The sequence below is a fragment of the Oculina patagonica genome, chromosome 12, assembly GCF_052425735.1.
Source record: "Oculina patagonica isolate OP01 chromosome 12, crgOcupat, whole genome shotgun sequence".
NCBI classification, from domain to species: domain Eukaryota; kingdom Metazoa; phylum Cnidaria; class Anthozoa; order Scleractinia; family Oculinidae; genus Oculina; species Oculina patagonica.
In genome coordinates, this window is record NC_135769.1 from 18,904,642 (window position 1) to 18,925,590 (window position 20,949).

Genomic DNA, 20,949 nt, shown 5'->3' on the forward strand with positions numbered 1-20,949 from the left:
TTTGCATAAATAAGGAAAACCGAGTTTGGCCCTGTATACTCCCCCATAATGCTTCCATACTACACAAACCTTTGCATACGTGTACTGTTAAGCTTAATCTATAAAAGGCATTGTCTATTGGCTATTTTAAGACACTGTAATTCTTTTTCCACAATTCTAGAATTTTGGCTCAAACTTCTAAGTGTCATTTTCAGAATAAATCTAATGTATCACTAAGAAATTCTTCAAAAGCATAGATGATTTTGCATAGTAAAGAATTTTATGGTGCTGAATCGAAATAAAAGTTATCTGCAATTTTTAAAAGCCATTTAGGCGGCTTTTATGCAAAGTAAATATGATGCATTATAAAGATCATGAATGGCCAAAAATGCCTTTGCTATGAATCAGGAATTGTTAAATTTAATAAGATGTTTTTTTTAAAAAGTAGGTAAAACACATTTTGACTGTTTTAAAGACTGAATAGAAAGAATATTAAAGAAAGAACGAAACACGTAGTTTTCTTTTAGAGATTATTTTTTTTATTTACCTCAGTTATTTACAACATAAATTTTTTTTAATCCCCTTCATATTTTCCGATTCTTGTTGTAAAGCATTTTAAAGTTTTTTGTTTGTAAATGGTTATAATCCCGTCTGAATACAGGTAGAAAAAGCATACTTTTTTTGATGGGTTTCCTGCCGTTTTGAACGCATCAACTTATTTGGTTGTACAGAAGCGTAAAGGATATTCTAAAGTCGAGTAGCCCTGTTGCGACAGCGGAACGTCATCCTGTGAACATCATCATAAAAGCCGTTATGCTAGATGACATCAAAAAAGGAAAAGGCAAATCTCAAGTCAAGGAAGTCTGCTTGGCAAACAAAGAAGAACAAGACAACAAGTAGCGTTGCATCCCTATAGGATGACAGAGCTCTCTTTGCATGTTTCTAAGCCGTCCTCTCTCAAGGCCTGACCTCGACGTACTTGAGACCTAAAGCACGTTTGAGTATCCAAGGTTACTCTTGTCCTCTGATTGCGGTTTACGACACTGCGTAAGCTGATGAACGTCCTCAATGGCCTCCTACCCCAACAGCAACCAAAGACAACTACAGTATAACTTAATTCCGCAGATCCACTAAGTAGACGAGCTTTTATCATTGGTGCCATGACAGTCGTCCAGTCAATCGGAAAGCCATCGCGTGGGTGTGAAATGGGGGTGATCTGACAAGCCATTTCGTAGAAGTCATCGGCTCGAAGTAAAACAGCGCCACCGAGGTTATTATGTCTTCTGTATATGACCGATACGATATCCCCAAATCTCTAAAGGAACGAACGCGCCAGAAACGACAGGTTACAATCACAGCAGTGGTTTACAGCATTACTGTGTATGATTTTATTGACAAGATCATGATGAAGGATCTTTTGAGCTGTTACCAGAGTAAGGATTGATTGGCTATGTTTCTTACTGCACAACCGTCAAGTGCAATGAAGATTTGCAATCCACGTATGTAGTAACTTCGAAAGTATAGTCTACTGCTTCAGAATTTTAGAAGCGTTCAAGAAGTAGATACCCGCATGTCTTTACATGCTCTAGATGCCACACACAGAGGAAAAAACCATGATTATTCAGATTCCTAATACAGATCAGATGTACTGATGCTATGGATTTACAAGAGGCTTTAAATTTGTCCAGATAATACGGGGATTGTAAGGACAGGGGAAAAACGTAAGAGTATTCCGTTAGGTCCACTCTACAAGGCGGTGCGAGAAAACCTTGTGACAACTTTACCTGGCTTTCACGCTTTTTAGGATGTAATCAGACAAGCACTATCTGTGGGAAAAGGAAAGTGTCTGCTCTTTTGGGATACACTAAGTAAAGCTGAACGACCAATACTTGACGCTTTCTCTTGTCTGGGAAGCAGTGACACTATCTCAGATGATGTATACATGAACCTAGACCGCTTTGTCTGCCAGCTGTACATCCCATCGAAACCGCTAAGAAGAGTTCAGACGGCTGCTTTTCAGCAAGAAACAATACGTTGATAAACAGCTTCTCCCTACTGAATCAGCCCTACACTAGTTAAGAAGCCGTGCCAATTTCTTTGCACTGATATGAAAGTCTTGCAACAAACCCTATCCCACCCTGGCCCTCCTAGCCCGACATTTAATTCACGGGTAGAGCGTGTTACAAGAGATTTCAACGACGATGGAGGGCCTAGATATTTAGGCCCGTCAGCTAGCTTGGAATTCAGACCATGTTATATAAGTTTGTACATTAAAAGAAACAATGGAATGCTTCACTTTGCAAAATCATCTATGTTTTTTTTAAGAATATTTTAGTGATACATTAGATTTGTTCTGTAAATGACACTCAGTAATTTAAGCCACAATTTTAAATCGCAGAAAAAGATTTACAGTGTCTTGAAATAGCCAATAAGCAATGTGTTTTATAGGACAAACTTAGCAATACACGTATGCAAAGGTTTGTGTAGTATGGAAGTATTATGGGGTAGTATAACAGGGCCAGACTCGGTTTTCCTTATTTATGCAAATTAGATTTTGGGGTCAAAATCTAATTTGCATAAATAAGTCAGTAATTACTTCAAAAAAATTGCAGACAACTTTTTTGTGGTTAAGTACCTTTTAAACTATAGATTTCTGCAAAGAAACTAAAATGTTCATGAAAAGCCCACGGGATAACACATGGCCCCGGACTACCACGCGGATTACAGAAAGACCTCAGTTGTTCTGCTGTGCGACATTATAAAAGGCAATGTTGTACGACGACGCAATTTTCATTGCAACATGCAGAGAAACAATGACCACTTTAGACTGCAAAACAGTAGTATTTTTTGCAAACGCGCCCGTTCTTCCTACGCGGGTCTGGAGCCAATGTCAAAACGGAGAGCGAGAATGGGGAAATTCAGATTTTCAGGAGACAGACGGTCTTCGGGCGTGTGAGGCTTCTCAAAGAATTAGATCAGCGCTTCGCGCCTTTGATACGCGATTTTTTAACGACTTAAGGTAAGAAACGACTGTTTTGCAGTCTATGACCGCTGAGAAATGCACGGGAATCGGCCGTTTGCAATTTTTAGCAACTTGCAATGCCCCGGGTTAAAACAATCTCCCGCAGGTTAAAGACTTGTAAATGGCTCTGGGGACACACGATTTGATTGCCTAGATTTTTAACAAAGGGAATTTAAATCTAGCCAATTAATTCAACCATTTTAAAATCCCTTTCTTATAAGAAAATTCAAAACAGTTGATTTTTTTGGCTAGATAATTTTTAAATTCCCTTTGCCAGCCAATCAAATCATGTTTCCCCTGACGCCAACTTTTCCTCATACAAAGGCCCCGCTGGTTAAGAGGGTGAGCTCAAGCAAGAGACGAAAAGCACAGAAAACAAAGTCTTTTTTCTTTTAATCTTTCAGGCCATACATTCTCTCATCAAAAAAGAGGACCCTCCTCTGAAACTGCCACTTTTTTGAAAACGTCCAAATTAATAAAGCCAGTCTCTGTTAATTACATCAAGAGCAGGAAACTCTTTTTGGAATGCTCTAATGTCATCAGGCAACAGATGATTGTAACATAATGAAAGTGTCTTTAGCAATGGCAGCTGTCTGATCATCTGACAAAGGCAAGCAACATTTGACGAATTGAACATGTTGTCCTCTATTGATAAAAACTTCAGCGTGCCTGCTGATTTAAGGACAAAATTGCACAAGAGTTCAATACAGTTGACAAATCCACTGCCGTCTAGTTTTAAGGACTGCAAGTGGTGAAGAGTGTCCAGTGCACACATTTCACGGAGATCACAATCTCGAGCACCACATCCTCCCAGAGCTAGATGAGTCAGAGGTGATTGCAGACATTGCAGAATGGTGCATACTCCTGATCTAATGTAATTACCAGTTAAATCAAGCTTCCTTAGTTTTGTCAGTTTTTTGCAGATATTAGCTATGTGCTGAATGGCAGTACTGCTGTTGCGTGTTATACCATTGTAGGATAGGTTAAGATCTGTGAGGTTGGTAAAGGTTAAAATGATGGGAGAAATGGCATCAATTCCTTCTTCTTGAAGGCCATTCATCGACAGGTTTAAGCCAGTGACAATCGCAGGCTGAATGGAATACAAAATCAGTTATGGTCTGTTAGTATTTGAAACAAATTAACTTTCTCTTGCCATTCAACAGCCGAATTACAATAGATCACATAAGTAGTACAAATTCTGTCAAAATGGTATATAAAAGGGTAAGGGGTTAGAGCTTGGGACGGAGCCTTCCCGTTAACTTTTTGAGTACAACCCCCCCCCCCCTAAGGGTAATGGATCCATTGACTCCACTATATGTTTTCCTCCTTTTTGTTATCAGCCTCTCCAGTCTGGTGGTATATAAACATTAAATTTATACCCTATTTGGACCAGATATTCAAGACTTTTTGAGGATTTTGTATAAAAAACTCACTCATTAAAATTAAGAGCAAGTTAAGTTAGTAAATTAGTACAACCCAGTGACTGACGATTGGCCTGTAATCTGATTGGCTATACAGGTGCCATCCATTTTATTCTATCAATCAAGACCCTTTCATGTGCACTCTTGTTCTTTCCTGTATCATACGGGATTTGAAAAAGCTTAATATATTAAACAAAACTACCAATAAATCAGTTTTTACATCTCAACAACTTCCACCCTTCATCTGACCCTCATCGTACCTCCAAAGAAGACAACAAACATTGGACTTTCCGTCTTCCAATGGGACATATAGTCACATGTGACATCTTCAGGTCCAGGACTGAGTGATTGATGCAAGCCTGGATTGCAAGGCCACAATTATCTTCATCAACAACACAATCAAGCATCACAACCAATGGAGGAAATCCTTGGCGTGGAAAATCTGTTGTAAAGTTCTCTTTGATAGAATCTTCTAAAGGACGTGTGTCCAAAATTTTCATTCCTGACACATCATTTTCAGAAACTGGAATATCTCCAGCCAGCTTGCAAAATGCTTTGGTCCCCTGAATGCCTGTCAAGCAGTGAATCAAACAAAAATTATCTTTTGCATGTCTCTTTACTTAGAGAGTGGTGAAGGGTTCCAGTGATCTGTGATCCTTTTTAATTTTCTGTAAATTGTGAAATTGCTATTTTTTCTTGTGAACATGATTTAGTTTCACAGCTTTGAGCCGCGAACTGCCCTGTTTTTCATGAGAATTGCAAAATGACTATTGTTTTAATTTCTTGAAAGTGACTGCAATTCTTTTTTTTTTCTTCCAAAAAATTATCCAGTAAGTGATTGAAATCAAGGCTTATGTGCGGTAAATTGCATGACCAGTGCATGAGCATGACTGATCCTCATTCTGGGCCCCAGATCACTCTACTCCAATAGGTTATTAAACAACTTTTATGTTGGCTCAATAAAATAGCTATTTTATTTTGTGTGAAACATGAAAATGGCCGTATGCATTAACTTTCCCTGAAACATGATGTAGACCCCCCCCCCCCCCCCACCACCACCACCCTTTACTTATACATATCTTAGAGATCACCAATTTTGCCTGAAGGTATGTCTTGTTGTCTCCCATCCCCCTTCCCTCCTCAGCCATCCCTCCTCCCCCCCCCCCCTCCCCCTACCACTTCCACTCCTTTCTTCTTTTCTTATTTTGATAGGTGTATAATGAATGGCAATCGATGATTCTGAGTCCTGAATACTCCACAAAACTTCACTAACCAATATCACATCCTCTTATGTCTACAAGCTGTAAATTATGCTTTGTCCTTTGTAAACAGTAAGCGAGAAGAACTGCTTTCGGTTCGTCAAAACCTGAGGCATGCTGCAGAACGAGATGTTTCATCGGCCAGTTTGTAATCAGGCTTTTTAAACAGAGCATCCTTGATTGGGAAATTGAGGTCAAGAGAAGTTCTTGTAACACAGTTCTTGGCAACGTAGTCAAGTCGCATCCTTCCACGATACATCCGTCCTGAATAACAGCGGAGGCCGATAACTTCACCAGCGAACTGGCCGACATCTTGGCAACTGAACAGAGGACTGAGATCGAGTTCGTATTTTGACTGCAATTTGACATGTCACGATTGTCGTCACGCCACAGATAAATATGGTCACGCTCTAAAGTCACGGGATGGTCAGGAGTCTAATCATAGGGGATCAAGATACAAACGGCAAAACAACTGTAAAAAGTTGATAATCTATAAACATGTAGATCCCTAAGTAGGTCTATTGAATTTTTCTCCTACTCTTTTACAGTTTCCTACAGATCTTCACATGGCTCTGTGCTCTGTGGCAAACATCCTCAAGGCTCAGGAAAGGGCTCCAGAGAGCAAAATGATGGGGCTCCACTGCACGGCGAAAATTTTTAGGCTGGGGTGTCACTCCCGTTTGGAACTGCTTACTGCACTATCCCCACCCTACCGCTACTGCGTAAATTTTCGCCAAGACTAATAGCCTGGCTGCTAAGCGCTCAGTTGGACCTTTGACTGGTTTCTGACGTTTCTGGTCGTTTCTCCCTTGGGAGAAGAATTCTCTTATTTTCGTATATACACATTCTTGCGAAAGGCGAGCACCAGTGCATGTGACCACAGCGTGTTGTTAATTCAACACAAGGCCAAAGAAAAACGCCAGTGTGTCTACAGATATTGCGGTAGATATTACACTCGCTGACGGAACTCGAACCAACAAGAAACACTAAAGAAAGAAAGATATGGTGCAACAGCAAGAATCTTTTTACGTTGTCGCTTGTGCGCTTCTTGTACTTCCTTTTCAAATACACTCTGCTCATTTTGGAGACTACAAAGTGCTGATCTCAAACAGTGGACCAACAAAACAAGGAGAAATAACATCGTTTGACGCTGAAGTTGTACTGAATCCTGAAGCGAGGACGAGTCGACATGTTGCAAATGAAAATATCATCTACGAGTTCTTCTGGAAAGTTCCTTTCGAGCCTTGGATAAAGCACAACAAAACGACACATAGATGGAATAGCTTTAGGTGGCGATGGAGCAGTAACGGACAAAAAACTGTTTCTGTTTATGTGCGGATTCTTGTTGGTAGTTTATATGGTGGTCGTGATTCTAAAGATGAACGAAAATACCACAGTGGATACAGTGCCCACTATGCACAAAACAATACAAACGTCAAAGTTACTGCAGCTAACGGTATTAAGTTTAAAATTTACGTTTGTGATAAATACCGTATTTATCCGATTAAGCGCCTATTAATTTTTGGACTTGAGAGTAGGTGTTTTTGAAGTGGGGCTCATAATTCGAGGTGGGCGCTATTTCGGATCAGCAAAAAGTAAGTTTATTTTTGTAACAAAACAAAGCAAAATTTGACTGTTCAGAAAGTGAAATACTAAGAAACTCGGTCATGAGGAAAGTCAGTAGTACTTAGTCAATTTAATAATCAATACTCTTGTGCACTTCAGTTTTTTGTGGGGTGGGGGGTGGGCGCTTATTCGAGGCTGGACGCTTATTACTTTTCCTACCTCAGGGTGGGCGCTTATTCGAGGTGGGCGCTTATTCGAGGTTGGGCGCTTAATCGAATAAATATGGTATTTGGGTAAGGTAAATGTGAAGAACAGCTCCCGCTAACCGACTGTCAGTCGACTGTCGGTCGTCTGTCGGCCGATAGTCGTCCGTCTGTCGTCCGTCTGTCGGCCGTCTGTTGGCCATTAGTCGGCCGGCTGTCGGTCGTCTGTTGGCCGACAACCTGCCGACAGGTTATGGCTATGATGTCGGACAACTGTCGGCCGACAGCCGGCCAACAGGCGGTGATGTGTCCGTAAGGTGTAGTAAGGTTTCGGTAAGTTGTCGGTTATACGGTAACACTAACCTTTTTGTTTCTTTATGTTTTTCCTCCGTAACGGACCCCAAAATTTTATGAGAAATTGAAAGGAAAGGTATATACACCTGAGTTTCGGTCATCACAGCCTAAAACTAGCTTCTGCGCTGCCGAAATCGACCGGAGAATTTACGCGAACACAGCTACTCCATTTTTGTCCACCATATCGGCCGACAGTTGACCGACAGTTGGTTAGCGGGAGCTGTTCTTTACAATTACCAATATTTGGTTTGTCCTTGGGAGTGTCATTCATTTAATTCAATAGGTCATTTCTGAGTTACCCTTTGCCTCTGTTTCAAAACGAATCTATGTGCAAAACCATTCAAATGAAAATGAGTTTAATTTGCATGAGTTGGACCCGTGGGTGAAACTTATGCAGCATGTACTAAAACCCGAAACAAGTGAAACCACCGAAAAGAAACCCCCAAAACAACCGAAATGGCCTAAGGTGCGAAACGAAACAAAATCACCAAATGAAAACAAGCAAAACCCATAACAATTATTGAGAGCTAACCATAAACAGGCTAACCGGAGTGCATACTAGACCATAGAAGGCTAACCGAAGTGAATAGTAGGCTAAACGGAAGGTTTTGTACGGTAAGTGGCGGAAATCTTGAAGTTTTGCTTGTTTTGGTGATTTTGAATTGTTTCGGTCGTTTTGGCGGTTTGGTCGTTTCGGTGGTTTCGTTTTGTTGTCTCGGGTTTTAGTACTTGCCAACTTTAATATTTTCATATAAATGGTTTTTATACATAGCCTCGTTTTGAAACAGAGGTGATGGGGAACTTGGAAATGGCCTATTAATTTGCCCGCGTTGTTTTTACATCTTTGATGAGTGATGTGATTGGTCAATAGCTATATCAACAAAAGTATCTAGATTATATTAGCGGTGAGCACCCATTCTCCTTCAGATTATGTTTGGTAAAGGAGCATGCAAACTGTAAATTATGTTGATGTTTGGACAAGTCCCAGTATGGGGGGGGGGGGGGCACTCCCATATGTGAGCTATATAGGTATGTGCCGCTGTGAAGGGTATGCAGTTTAGTCTAGGACAGGGTATAGAAATCAGAGAGTTTTGGTCCTAAATAGGGTATCATTCGCCTGGAAACTGATCAAAGGTTTGGAAAATTTAGTTCAGAATAGGAATAGAGACTCAGAAGAGAAATAGGATTCCCTGAACGTACTGAATAACATGCTTCAATATTTTTTATGTTTTTTTTAAAAATAATAATTAAGTTTTTTTTTCAATCAGTATAAAAAAAAAAAAAAAGCGAAAAAAAAATATACAGTAAAGATACCAGCTGATTTACTGTTGTGGCCATTCAAAGAGTTGAGCACACTTGGCTATTTTGTGATAGCTACTTGTTGTCTTCATGCTGTGGAAGAGAATACGCTCTAGCAGTGCATCCCAATTCCTGCCAAGCAAAGAGTTTGAACACCTCTTTGAAAAGTTAGAATATTGTAATTATTTATTAAATTGTTTAAAACATGCTTCCTGACCGATTTGTTTTCTACATCTAGCCACCAACAAGATTAATGCAACTTTATATGCCTATCAGGATTCCTCAGGATCCAAAACTGGTGATGGGACTTTCCATGCAGGACTGGTAAACTTGGAAGTTAAGATTCACAAACCCAAAGATCTTGACAAAATAATATGTGACTGGAATTTTGGTGATGGCTCACAGTTGCGTAATTCACACCTGACATATATGAGCCACAATTTTACTACTGTTGCATCTTCTACGGTCAATGTCACTCTCCGTGGATGGAGCCAAGGGCAGTTTTATGTTGGAACTGCCAGTAAAACATTAAAATTTACAGGTATGATATGACTGTCTTTGTTTTAAAACTGCAGTAAGGGTTGTAATTAGATTTTTACAGTGGAACCCTTGTATGACAAACCCCTTTATAATGAATTTCATAATATGTTCAAATGATACTCCATAGCCAAGCCAAATACTAACACTCAGTAAAATGTACTGGAACATAACCCTGATATAATAAACCACTGTAATGATACTATGAACACATTTCCCCAGTTGCTTGGCTCTCCATTATATCAGGTTTAACTGTACATATTTGCTTTGACCTTTGCATATTTCTTTTAACCCTTTGATCTCCCCACCCACAAAACCTCATCATTACTTTTGTCCCACTTAATTATAGAAATTTGGTGTTGCATCGAGAAACTGCATTAAAAAGTCACAGAGGGTAACATTTGCAAGCATTTTGCAATGCAATTGAAATTGCAACTTGCACTCATCCCTAAACTTCTACCTTATTGTATGCAATATTGCACACAACAATGTCCACAACCTGCAAAACTGTGCAGCAATGCCATTACACAACAGTTACTGTTCGCCATATTTTTATGTCTTCTGGCCATCTACAGTAAACTCCCACCTTTATAACGGACATCTTCAGTACCACAACTTGGTGTCCGCAATAGAGAAAGTTCTTAGTAGTGGGAGTTATTTTCAGTAATTCTTATTCGCTGGGACCTCAATGCAACTCCTGTCCAAACAACAGGGTGTCCATAATATCAAGGTGTCCACAAGACGGGAGTTGACTGTAATCCGTAAGCCAAACCAGACCCATGTGTTTCATTATTTGATATATTTTTGTTTTATTCTTTTCAAGCTGATGTTTCTCCCTATTTGGAAATTACGAGTTCTGCTGGGCCCAAGCTTCCATCGGGTCACACACATGCGATTGCCAAGAACAGTCCAGTTAAATTTGAGGTGAAATTTAAGGATCGATTCAAGGCAATAACTGGTGTATCTATTGATTGGAAATTCGGTGATGGTGCTTTGGTGACAAACTGGAACAACACAACAATATTTCACACATATAACAAAGAAGGGAACTATCGTTTGTGGGTGACTATCAGGGTCCACACCAAGTATCAAGGGAAAAAGTCATTTGATCCAATTGTCAAGTATCTTTATGTAAAAGGTTGGTATATGCTTTTCTTCTCACGATAGTTAAGTTCTGTTAATTTACTACATGGTTATAGCTTTTATTTATTAGTTAATGTTAATGTGATCTGAAAAGTCTGGAAAGTGTGAACACTTTGATAATTTGAGTTTGATTTTTTCATTTTTGATTTAAGTTTGACATGACACTTTGATTTGAGTGCTGTGTAGTGTTGAAATGCTCGGAGATACAGTCGAAGCTCTCGTAAGCAGACACCCTCGGGACGCGAAAAAAGTGTCCGTAACTGGAGCTGGCGGCTTATGAACCGAGAATGGTTCTCATAAGCGGCCACTAGAGGTGTAAGGGATAAATGGCCGCTTACAGGAGCTTGCCGTAAGTGTAAGTGGTGTTTCGAAAATGTAACCAGACGTGGATGACGACAAAACAAACACTGAAATATGTTACTGTAATTACTGTAAAATCATTGTGACTCATTGTGACGAACGGCGATGAAAAGTTGATTGGTAAGAACAAGATACAGAGGTTGTTTATAGGATTTTCTTTGGGGTGTCCGCTTACGGGAGCTCAAAAACAAAGAAAAAGTCTAACTCGTTATCTCTGAAAGTGCCCGCGGCTGCTTACAGGAATGTCCGCTTACGAGACTGTAAAAATACAGAGTTTGTATGGGAGTTAAAAACGGGGTTTCAAACCAGGCGGCCGTAAGTAGAGCTGTCCGCTTATGAGAGTGTCTGTTAAGGGAGCTTCGACTGTATTATTATTTAGCTGTACAAGCTACTCTGAAATCTGACGGTAAAAAACAGGATGATGATGATGATGAGTTGATGTGAGAATTGTGCTCAGCTTTGACCAATCAGATGGTAGATCAAACCACATGTGAATAATTACCATTCTCACACACAACTGGGAGCCAAACAACAGACAAAAATGTGACCTATACCCCCTCCCCCCCCCCCCCTTGCACACTAGCACCCAGACTCAAAGATCATTGTGCAAGAAAAATGTTTTCCACTTCCTTTGTACCTCATCCTGTGGAAAACATCACTTCTATGTACTTGGGATGGTTTGTACTGTATATGAATGTACACTGACATATTACCTATATATGATTCTTTGTATTGCAGCACCTGTATCTCTTGCAGTGCGGCACAAACATGCAGCCAAAGATAAAATGGTGACATTTGACATCTCTTGTAATGGAAGGTATGTAATTAATTTAGGTTTTATGCACACTTTTTTGTTTTGCCTAAGTATAATCGTATAGTAGTGAAAGTGATTGTAGATGTAATTGTAGTCATGTCGTAAATGATGTAAGTAGCGATTTGTTATTAAGTAAGGAAACTGTATTGTAGTGCAAGTAGCTGTGTTGTATAATATTTGTATAATAAGTAGTGTGTTGTAATGAACTGTATTGAGCCTCAGTGTTGTAAGTAGGGTTGGCAAATTCATTAAAAAAAAAAAAAAAAAGTTTTGCCTTCACAAAGAGACTACAAGATTCCTAAATTATCCAGTGTTTTAGATTATCTTGTAATAAACTTAACCTTTTTAAAACATTTTTAGTTTCTACAATGATAACAATCCTCTCGACTTCATCTTTTTTTATTTCTAGTCACTGTAGTTTCCTGTTGTGCAGGTCATGCCTCTTTTCAGGGACAAGGTTCTAGGACTTTTGTCCAAGCAAGTTTGCTTTAACAAATCTTTTTCATGCAATTACAATGTAACTTCACTCAAGTTAGTGTTATAGTTTTCCTGCATCATTCTATTTTCACTTGCATCTAAGAACTTTCCAGGACATGCCACTTATTTTCCAAGACTATCTGCAATTTTCAGAAACAGTGTGAGCACAACTGTTAATTCTGCTGTTTGTTTCTTGCAGTCTTCCTGTATCCTTTCACTGGTGTGTTTCAAAACAATGCAACCTGCCACCAGGAAAGATGTGCAGTCCCATGATGGATCACAGAAACTCTTGTAGTTTAATAGTAAATCACACATTCCGTGATTCTGGAAAGTATTGTGTCAATGTTGGAGTAAGGAATGATGTCAGTGGCACAAATACTTCCCTGATGGTACAAATTCCAGGTATGTTATTCATTAATATTTACAGGGCAATTGTCTTCAACAGATAAAAATGTATAAAAAGTAAAACACTAAATTGTTGAATCTCAGTAAACTAACGAGCGGTCCGTACGGACAGTGTAGTGTTTGATACAAATGTGCTACTCAGGAAAATATTAATACTCACCCCCCTCCCCCCTTCACCCCAACATCCAACATCTCTGGAAATTTCGGTTTATCTTCATACTTTATTTTAAAAGTTTAATTGTGAGACCCCCTCCCCCCTCTCCCATCAGAATTTCCAATGAACCTCTGTCGGGTGGGCACAAAGATTTTCTGGAATCACAATAAAAGTTGTTAGCAAGCAAGTAAGAAAAAAATCATGGGTTGCACAGGAATGTTAGAAGTTGTATTGTCAGTGTTCAACATAAAATGCGAACAGTTAAATACTCGTGATAATCAATCACGATCTCGCGAGGTTAGCAATGAATACCAATATCCTGTTCTAGCTGCAGCTTTAGAAAAAAGCAAAACAAATCGACAAATTTTTTGCAATTTGAAATAACGTCATTTGTTTGATATTTTTAAAAATTCGGCTGAAAACCATCCGTCTTAATTGACTGCTAACATTTGATGTATATACACGATCTTTTTAGCTTTTACACACAAGATTAAGGTGTCTTCAGCCTCAAACCTGGCTGGTACTGGGTTATTATAAGTATCACATTTATGCGACGGTAAAGTCAGACGCATAACACAACAGTTTTTAAAGGCAAAATAAAGATGTCGCTGGTTCAGGAAATCTACGGAGTGGATTTTCCTGTAAGTTGTTGTGAGTAAACTTCAACTGTTTGGCAGCGTTTTGGGGTAATTACAAAAAACTTCACCGTGGCATTTTAAAAATAATCGCATTTTATTAAAAACGAAGGCTTCCGAAAATCGCTCATAACTTAAACAAATCACGTTTGATCGCTATAAAACTTATCATTTAATATAATTTAAGCATGATTCGTTCAGATTCTTAAAAATCTAAGCAATCGTTCCACGTTTTCCCGTCTTAAAATGCGCTTAAAAAAGGGAACTGTCAGCCTCATAAATACCCGCGGGCCACCTTAAATGCAAAGATTTGAATCTTGTCTAATTAATTGCGTGCGACCTTTGAAAGCCCCAAAATGAATATTGTTTTACTTTAAGAACAAAAAAACCGCCATGCAAACCCCTTTGTAAGTTTAGCACGCACAGTGGAAACAGCTGCTCTCAGTACTTTAATTAAACGCTACCAAAATCGCTGTCTTTAAAATTTGGATCACCAATTGCAGGATTTATTTTAGACTGTCCATAGCCCTCTATTTTTTCGTGTTTTTTCGATCGATGAGCGCGTGGTGAGAACGGCGAGAGAACTGGACGCCAGCGCAAAACGGAAGAAGCAAGGGGGGTGGGGGCGGAGAAAAATCGAGAGGCTGTGGACAGTCTAGATTTGTTTTTATCATCAGTACACTTCAATGCAATGCACACATGCCGACAAATAGTGGCAGCTTGCCGAACATGATATTTAACATCACGCGAAAACTTTACAGCTAAACGGTCAAATCTATTCGCGGTCTGAAAACATAAGCCCCCATCACACAGTCTAAACGGCCAGTTTAGGACTTTATCGAGGATATTGCGACAAGTCCTGCTGCAAGGCAGGCGAGAAAACTCAAGCTAATGGTCCTTGTGACGAACCATTCCGCTCTCAGACGAAGGACAATTTGCGTGACCGATTGTTGATGTTTTAGGAAAAGAGCATGCTGCTTTTAAATTACTCGTAGTACATTAAAAACTTTCGCTTTCATGTTTGACAAATAAACTTAACTTGCAACTCGAAGTTTTTGACATGTATTTGCAGTTTCTTTTGCGGCGAAAGACAAGAAATTCTTGCAATTCATACTGGGAAACGCGAGGATTTGCATCTTGCATATAATTACATACGATCTTTTGAAAGCCGATCTTTCGAAATGAATGGCACGCTTGTTCTACTTCAGTGCGCATTAGTCCACACCTAGCGTTATCCCGGTAGCACTTTTACCTCACCCACAATCACCACATAAGTGTAGTTCAAACACTACACTAAAAATGATATGAATAAATAATAAGATTTGGAAGGAATGTGTTGACAGATCAATGTGTCCGTCTGTGATCACATTAAACTGTCAACTGTTAACTTAATAAATTTACTTCAGAATGCTGTTTGGTTATAAATGCTAATTAGTTTGACCCCTAGAAATTTAGAATGCTGGCACCCTGTTAAACTGGAATGAAATGAATTTATCAAAATCTGGCTGGCTATCACCCTTGCACTTTGCAATCGAATTGTGTTTCATGCACAAATAATTCAAAGTTGCTAAGATTCTTAGCTGAATGCTCATTTTGTGCAAATAATTTATACGCTTATTTTTCTTGGGAAATAGCAAAAATGTTTGAGACATCTGGGATTATAATCAATAAATTTAAGGACCTAGAAAAACTAGGATATTTTTTTTAAGGTTGTGCTTATGTTGTTGTTAATGTTCTTTTAAGGTGATATTCCAAGACCTAAACACAGCACTGGCAAAAATACAGCAGGAGTTCTTGTTCCCGTCATCATCGTCTGCTTCTTGTTAATTTTCATTGTAGTAGTTGTGCGGAAATGGGTTTATAGCAGAAGAGAAAAGACAGAAAAGGCTGACTTTGATTTCAGAGATGAGGATACTTCAAGTTTGTCCTCTGTGGATTTGTATGGCAAAAGTTCTTGTTTTCGGAAGTGTGGAATTTGGGGCTCTTGTAAAAGCCAAGAAAGTGTTCCCCTTCGAATCCAGGCTGCAGATTACAAACTATATTCACTATGAACTCTTCAGTTATTTTAAAGAATACCTTAACTGTTGACATTTGTACCAAATTTTCTATTCTCACAAGGAAAACCAAGTAACTATCACAATCTTGAAGTTAAAACATCCATCAACTCAATTTTGTGGGTAATATTGTTGGGGAATAGCTTTGGTTTTTCTTTGCTACGCTAGAAATGAACTTTGTTTGAAGAAAAACTAAGTCAAACAGGGCTCAAGACTAGTTTTGAACAATTTGAAACGATATGAAGTGCAGAAGAGATCAATAAATTAATGTCTAGTATACAGGGATGTTTAGAGGGGCTAGGTTATGGTATTTTAGGTAATTCTATTTATTTCATTAATTAAGAGCTCTAAACTTCAAATTGGCAGAGCAAAAGTATTTTATTGGCAAATTCACGACCATATAACAAATGAGGATGATTTTCAAGCATTGTAAATGACACTTTAATACAAATTAAGCTAAACTTGAAAATAGTCAGGTCGACGTTTCTAAGGTTAACCGAACGCAATGTGTTTTAATCTTCTCAAATTTTGCCTAACAGAGCCCGTTTTTGGCCTTTCTGTTTTCTTTGTAGTTATTCTACAGTTTTAAGCCGTTGTGATATTTCAGTTAATTCTATGACCAGTAGGTCACTGCCGAAATTGCCTAAAATTGCATGACATAGCCCCTTAAAATGACCACTGATGGAACAGAACTCTCTTTGAACTTAAGTCAGTTTACCAACAATGTATCTTTGAATGTAGTCAGCTGCACTCGTGAAAATTTTTAATAAGTAAATAAAAAATTTATTTCATATTAAAATTATTTTATATATATTTTACAGAGTTAATATCAACATAATAGTTAGAGCATAAAAATTACTTTTAACAATAATTATTTTATAAAATTTTGTAAAGAAATGGAAAGTGTACAAAATAAACAAATAATATATTAAGTAGTTAACTGTGCTGTCTGAGAATGTTTGTAGTAGTTTAGCAGAAGTGATAAAATTAAATTCCAAAAAACTGACTAGTTATGTTGTAGCTTAAAATTAATTTCAGGTGAAAACGATTTTGAACTAGCTTGCTGGCTTATGGCAGACTTTTTTTTTTTCGTTTTTGGCTACGTTCGAAGAGGATGATGGAAAGGACGTAGAAATAGTAACGGCGCTTCACAATTTAAGTTCGGCCTTCTCTCGATGCCTTGCGCGCCGCTCAAAAAGCAAGAGAAGTGACTGGGTACGAGTCTGGGCTTATGGGTATAGATCTGGAACAAAGGACCAGAAATTCACTTTAAACTGCAACTGTTACAATAAGCAACGAAAAGCAGGCAATTCAACATTTTCAACTTTAGTAAATTTGACAAAAAAGTTTTAATAGAACAATGCACACCCTACATGTATAAAATCATACCAGACAGAAAGACTTGCAAATAAACTTTTTTATTAGAAATCAGTTATTTTGCTTGTGGTTTGTAAAAATTAATTTATTATTATGGTACATTGTATACAACTTGAAAACAAAATCACAACACAAATTGGGCTGGAGCAGAAAGTGACCAAGATTACAAAGAAGACCTTCATGCCACATTCATGCCAAAACACTGATGAAGAATCAAGCTTTCCAATAAATAACAAACTACCAGTGAAGCTATTCAGGGCTGACAGGTGAAAAAGAAAATTTAACAAATAATACAATAGCATTGTCAAGACAAATCTTTTCTAATAAAGATTTGAAGACTTGCAAATGAAAATAACTACCGGTAATCTCATTTTCATGGGATTTCTCCTGCCAGTAAATTTGTCCTGGGGGTGGTTGGTAGGACAAATTAGAGATGTCACTACATGTATTGCTTTTAAAATATGTAATGTTTTTATGTACATCTAAGTCTGGTTCGATCAACAAAAGATGAATGTTTATATTATAATGGCCTTTTCAAGAGCATTTCCATACACAGACTGCAACAGTCCCTCCAAAATACATATAAAGAAGATTCTTGACTTCATGTGTGAGCTCAAAACCAAATCCTTCACCCACTACTGCATGCCATGATGAGCCAAATTTCTTATCCAGACTTTCTTTTATCATCTTCGCAGCAGCCTGAAAACCAGCAAGATAACAAACGTCAAGTGAAGTCATGACACCTGTATCATAACACCTTAATGCGGTTTTCAGTGAAATGCCAACTCTGAAATTCAACCCTCAATCAACGGTTTACGCTTTTTGCTGCCGTCAATCATCTTAGCGGACCTCTCGGGAAACAGGAGCTCACTTCAACCAGGTCAAAAGGTCACGTCCATCAGTTGTGATTGATAGATTTCGATCCATTTTGTTTGTTTCAGTTTTTCATGGTTCGTTGGCTGTCGCCATAATTATGATTGACGGCAGTGAAAAACGCAATCGTTAGTTGGATTTTGAATATTAGAGTTCGTATTTCACTGAAAACCACAATAATTGAAGACCATTTTATTGTAAGATTGTGAAAATGTCTTGAAGAATGAGAAAGGCATGAATTCAGTGGTCATGAGTAATGACAAACCATAAAGTCAGAGTTCCCTGATGACAGTGTTTCAACCCCACCTGGCCCTGCAAGCATCAGCTCACAGTATTGTTGATGTTCTGTAAAGGATGTGTCAATGGGTCTGTATGGTGGTATGTACATGTGCTGTATATAATAATGTCAGGTAATGAAATCAGAAACCCTTTGAGTGATTACATCATTTTTTTTACACTCTTCAACAGCAACCATCCTTTTTTTTAAGAATTGTGCCCTAGCAAAATGTGATACTGGAGTTTAGGAGAGAAATTTTTTTAGTGTGTGTGATGAAAATGGCTTTTGGAGGTATTTTGCATTATTTGGGGATCAATCTTTTTTTTTATAGAAAGGGATATTTTTTGGAGTCTGGAGGAGAGGGCTGGGGGGAGGGTAATTGGATCATAAAGTTAACCATCACCCTTATTATCGTCGTCATCATTACCACGAGCTTGTTAAAGTCTTTTCCTTGGATGGTGAACTATCTGCACAAAACCAACCTGCAACACTTGCAGATCAGATCAGACCGAACAATAAATTATATTTTGCACTATTTCATTAGTAAACAAACCTCGTTATTTGCTGAAAACTTTTCACAAGCTGTTACACAGAGCTCCATCGCTTCAGTTCGCATTTCATCATTCATGTCCGAGTACTGCAGTTTAAATATCCAGGGAAAACATTAAAAAAGATTGCAATATTCGGAATTATAAATTTCATTTTTTTGCAACTGACACTCGCAACAGCTTACACGTATCAGAGGGTAGCTGTGAAGCCTTTTGTAATCGTATCCTCCACTTTCCTGTGCTGCACCTCCTTCTGGATTTTCTGCCATGATATAAACCCTTTAATAAACGGCAAAAATGCAAAAAATATCTGCGCTTTTACTTCAAAACATACAAAGATGGCGCCGATCTATCTTTATGGTATTCGTTTCCATGGAAATAAGAGCCTCGTTTTCGGTTGTTAGTCTCGCGCGCGATCACGCGAAGATTGGATTTCGCGCGAAATTTTCAGCTGATTTCTGATACAAGTCTCTATAAAATCTTGCAATCTGTTTTCTTTGTCTGTTATTTTGCTAAAAGAGGGGTTTTTTTTTCTCGCATGATTTTTTGATTGCAATGATACTGGTGAAACTGTATCGGTTACAAATCCTGGTTGAAGGAAACAAAAATCAAAATGGCGGCCATAAATGATGTGACTGAGCTGCCCGTGGAAAATGACATCGGCGAAACATGGAAAATGTAAGGGAGTATTCTGGCTCTAAAATTTTAATTTAACAAAAAATAATAATAAAAGTTTTATAGTGTAGGCAAATCGAATAGTACCGGGTCTTGATCTTGTTTCGGTACTGAGACGATCTCCAGTAAAAATTACTGCTTCAAACACCGCCTGACAACAAACCATCAAACCAATGACATTCTAAAGCCCACACTATGAAGCAGAGGTTAAAGAAAATTGTCACATGGGGACATTTTCTTGCCTGAGCTAAAAGATGTGACTCTTTGGGCAAAAAATCAGTTTCTCAATCTGCCAACAGGAGAAGCATCTGAGATTTAAGATAAAAAGAAAAACTTTCCACACTGATGACATTCTCTTCAAAGCTGAGATCTTATTCGTGTCTTGATTTGGTCAATAGACTGTGAACGGGTTCGCATTTGGGGTCTCAAGCACAAGTACAAAGCTGTAAAAACAGCTCTCTTGATTGATTGATTGAATGATTGATTGATTGATTGATTGATGATTGATTGATTGATTGATTGATTAATTGATTGGTTGATTGATTGATTGATTGATTGATTGATTGATTGATTGATTGATTGATTGATTGATTGATTGATTGATTGATTGATTTAACAAGCTTGCAAGGAAACTGGATTGTTGTTATGATTGGTCTAGTGAGCATAACAGCCAATCACAGATGCTATATGTGCCCTAATAGTACACATCCTTAACATCTCTTTTGGGTGTTCAGAAATGTGGCACCTACAGAGTTTTTTCCCTTTACTCACTGACAGGTTCATATACACTGTCTTGACGTACAACAAAATATTCAAAACTAACAATATTATAAGGAGAATGGATGATTTTAGCTTCGATGAAAGGGTGGAGAAATGATCTGCAGGAAACTTAATTTGTACATACAATTTTTAGGGAACAAATGAGTAAGAAGAAATTGTGAGCGAGGACTGTGTTGGGGAGAGAGGAGGACCCTCAGTAAGATTGATGGTGGAGTGACATCTCCCAAAGGAGATGAGATCATGATGTGTTGCTTGGTAGTGTGACTTCCCAGAATTGAGGTAGGGTACAGGGGCGGATAGGATTCAAAAGGGGGGGGGGGGGTGGATGGCGACCAAGGGCCAAAGTGAATTTGATGAAAAATGAGGGGTGGATATCCACCCTATCCACCCCCTGTATCCGCCCCGGGGTTTCTCAGTGATTTACTTGCATCTGTACACTGTATACCCTGACCTTGTGTGGGAGAATGGCTATGTTTAGTGATAATGGACCGAGGGGCGGGGGGCTAGTGAGGGGAGAAGAAGGTTTTGGAGTGAATCAGGGTGTGAAACTTTTGGGGGTGAGTAGGATTTTGGGGGGAAAACCAGTAATTGTGAATACAAATTTTTTATCTTTTCCCCTGTAGGGTAGGAGGTTTTGGGGACATTATAGATTTGGGGGTTTGTAGCCCTAGGGATTTTGGAGGGTTGATATTTTTTTCCCCATGTGCTACCACCCCCCCCCCCCCCCAGGCGGTCAG

The 20,949-nt window shown here is 38.6% G+C and overlaps 3 protein-coding genes across 3 annotated transcripts; 1 reads left to right on the top strand and 2 right to left on the bottom strand.

The window, feature by feature from the left end:
- Positions 1-3,377: 3,377 nt before the first annotated feature.
- Positions 3,378-6,475, bottom strand: LOC144632446 (uncharacterized). The gene is made up of 3 exons (XM_078491102.1): positions 5,696-6,475; positions 4,683-4,993; positions 3,378-4,091 (listed from the first exon to the last, which is right to left on the bottom strand). The coding sequence occupies exons 1-3, from the start codon at positions 6,048-6,050 to the stop codon at positions 3,474-3,476; spliced, it is 1,284 nt and encodes a 427-aa protein (XP_078347228.1). The 5' UTR covers positions 6,051-6,475; the 3' UTR covers positions 3,378-3,473.
- Positions 6,476-6,505: 30 nt separating this feature from the next.
- LOC144632420 (uncharacterized) lies at positions 6,506-16,941 on the top strand. The gene is made up of 6 exons (XM_078491070.1): positions 6,506-7,137; positions 9,342-9,644; positions 10,464-10,778; positions 11,882-11,960; positions 12,634-12,836; positions 15,372-16,941. The coding sequence occupies exons 1-6, from the start codon at positions 6,684-6,686 to the stop codon at positions 15,677-15,679; spliced, it is 1,662 nt and encodes a 553-aa protein (XP_078347196.1). The 5' UTR covers positions 6,506-6,683; the 3' UTR covers positions 15,680-16,941.
- A 142-nt stretch (positions 16,942-17,083) lies between these two features.
- On the bottom strand, positions 17,084-19,139 carry LOC144632500 (dynein axonemal light chain 4-like). The gene is made up of 3 exons (XM_078491171.1): positions 18,943-19,139; positions 18,763-18,846; positions 17,084-17,758 (listed from the first exon to the last, which is right to left on the bottom strand). Exons 1-3 carry the CDS (start codon positions 19,024-19,026, stop codon positions 17,594-17,596), a joined length of 333 nt encoding a protein of 110 aa, XP_078347297.1. The 5' UTR covers positions 19,027-19,139; the 3' UTR covers positions 17,084-17,593.
- Positions 19,140-20,949: the final 1,810 nt, after the last annotated feature.

Bases quoted from the DNA above. Each gene is read 5' to 3' on its own strand.
- LOC144632446 (XM_078491102.1), bottom strand. From the start codon at position 6,050: ATGTCAAATTGCAGTCAAAATACGAACTCGATCTCAGTCCTCTGTTCA. The intron at 4,994-5,695 runs GTTAGTGAAGTT...ACTGCTTGACAG, and splicing joins CATAAGAGGATGTGATATTG to GCATTCAGGGGACCAAAGCA. The intron at 4,092-4,682 runs GTACGATGAGGG...TATTCCATTCAG, and splicing joins GTTTGTTGTCTTCTTTGGAG to CCTGCGATTGTCACTGGCTT.
- LOC144632420 (XM_078491070.1), top strand. From the start codon at position 6,684: ATGGTGCAACAGCAAGAATCTTTTTACGTTGTCGCTTGTGCGCTTCTT. The intron at 10,779-11,881 runs GTTGGTATATGC...TTTGTATTGCAG, and splicing joins CAAGTATCTTTATGTAAAAG to CACCTGTATCTCTTGCAGTG. The intron at 11,961-12,633 runs GTATGTAATTAA...TGTTTCTTGCAG, and splicing joins GACATCTCTTGTAATGGAAG to TCTTCCTGTATCCTTTCACT.
- LOC144632500 (XM_078491171.1), bottom strand. From the start codon at position 19,026: ATGGCAGAAAATCCAGAAGGAGGTGCAGCACAGGAAAGTGGAGGATAC. The intron at 18,847-18,942 runs GTAAGCTGTTGC...TTTAAACTGCAG, and splicing joins ACAGCTACCCTCTGATACGT to TACTCGGACATGAATGATGA. The intron at 17,759-18,762 runs GTTTGTTTACTA...GCTGGTTTTCAG, and splicing joins AGTTTTCAGCAAATAACGAG to GCTGCTGCGAAGATGATAAA.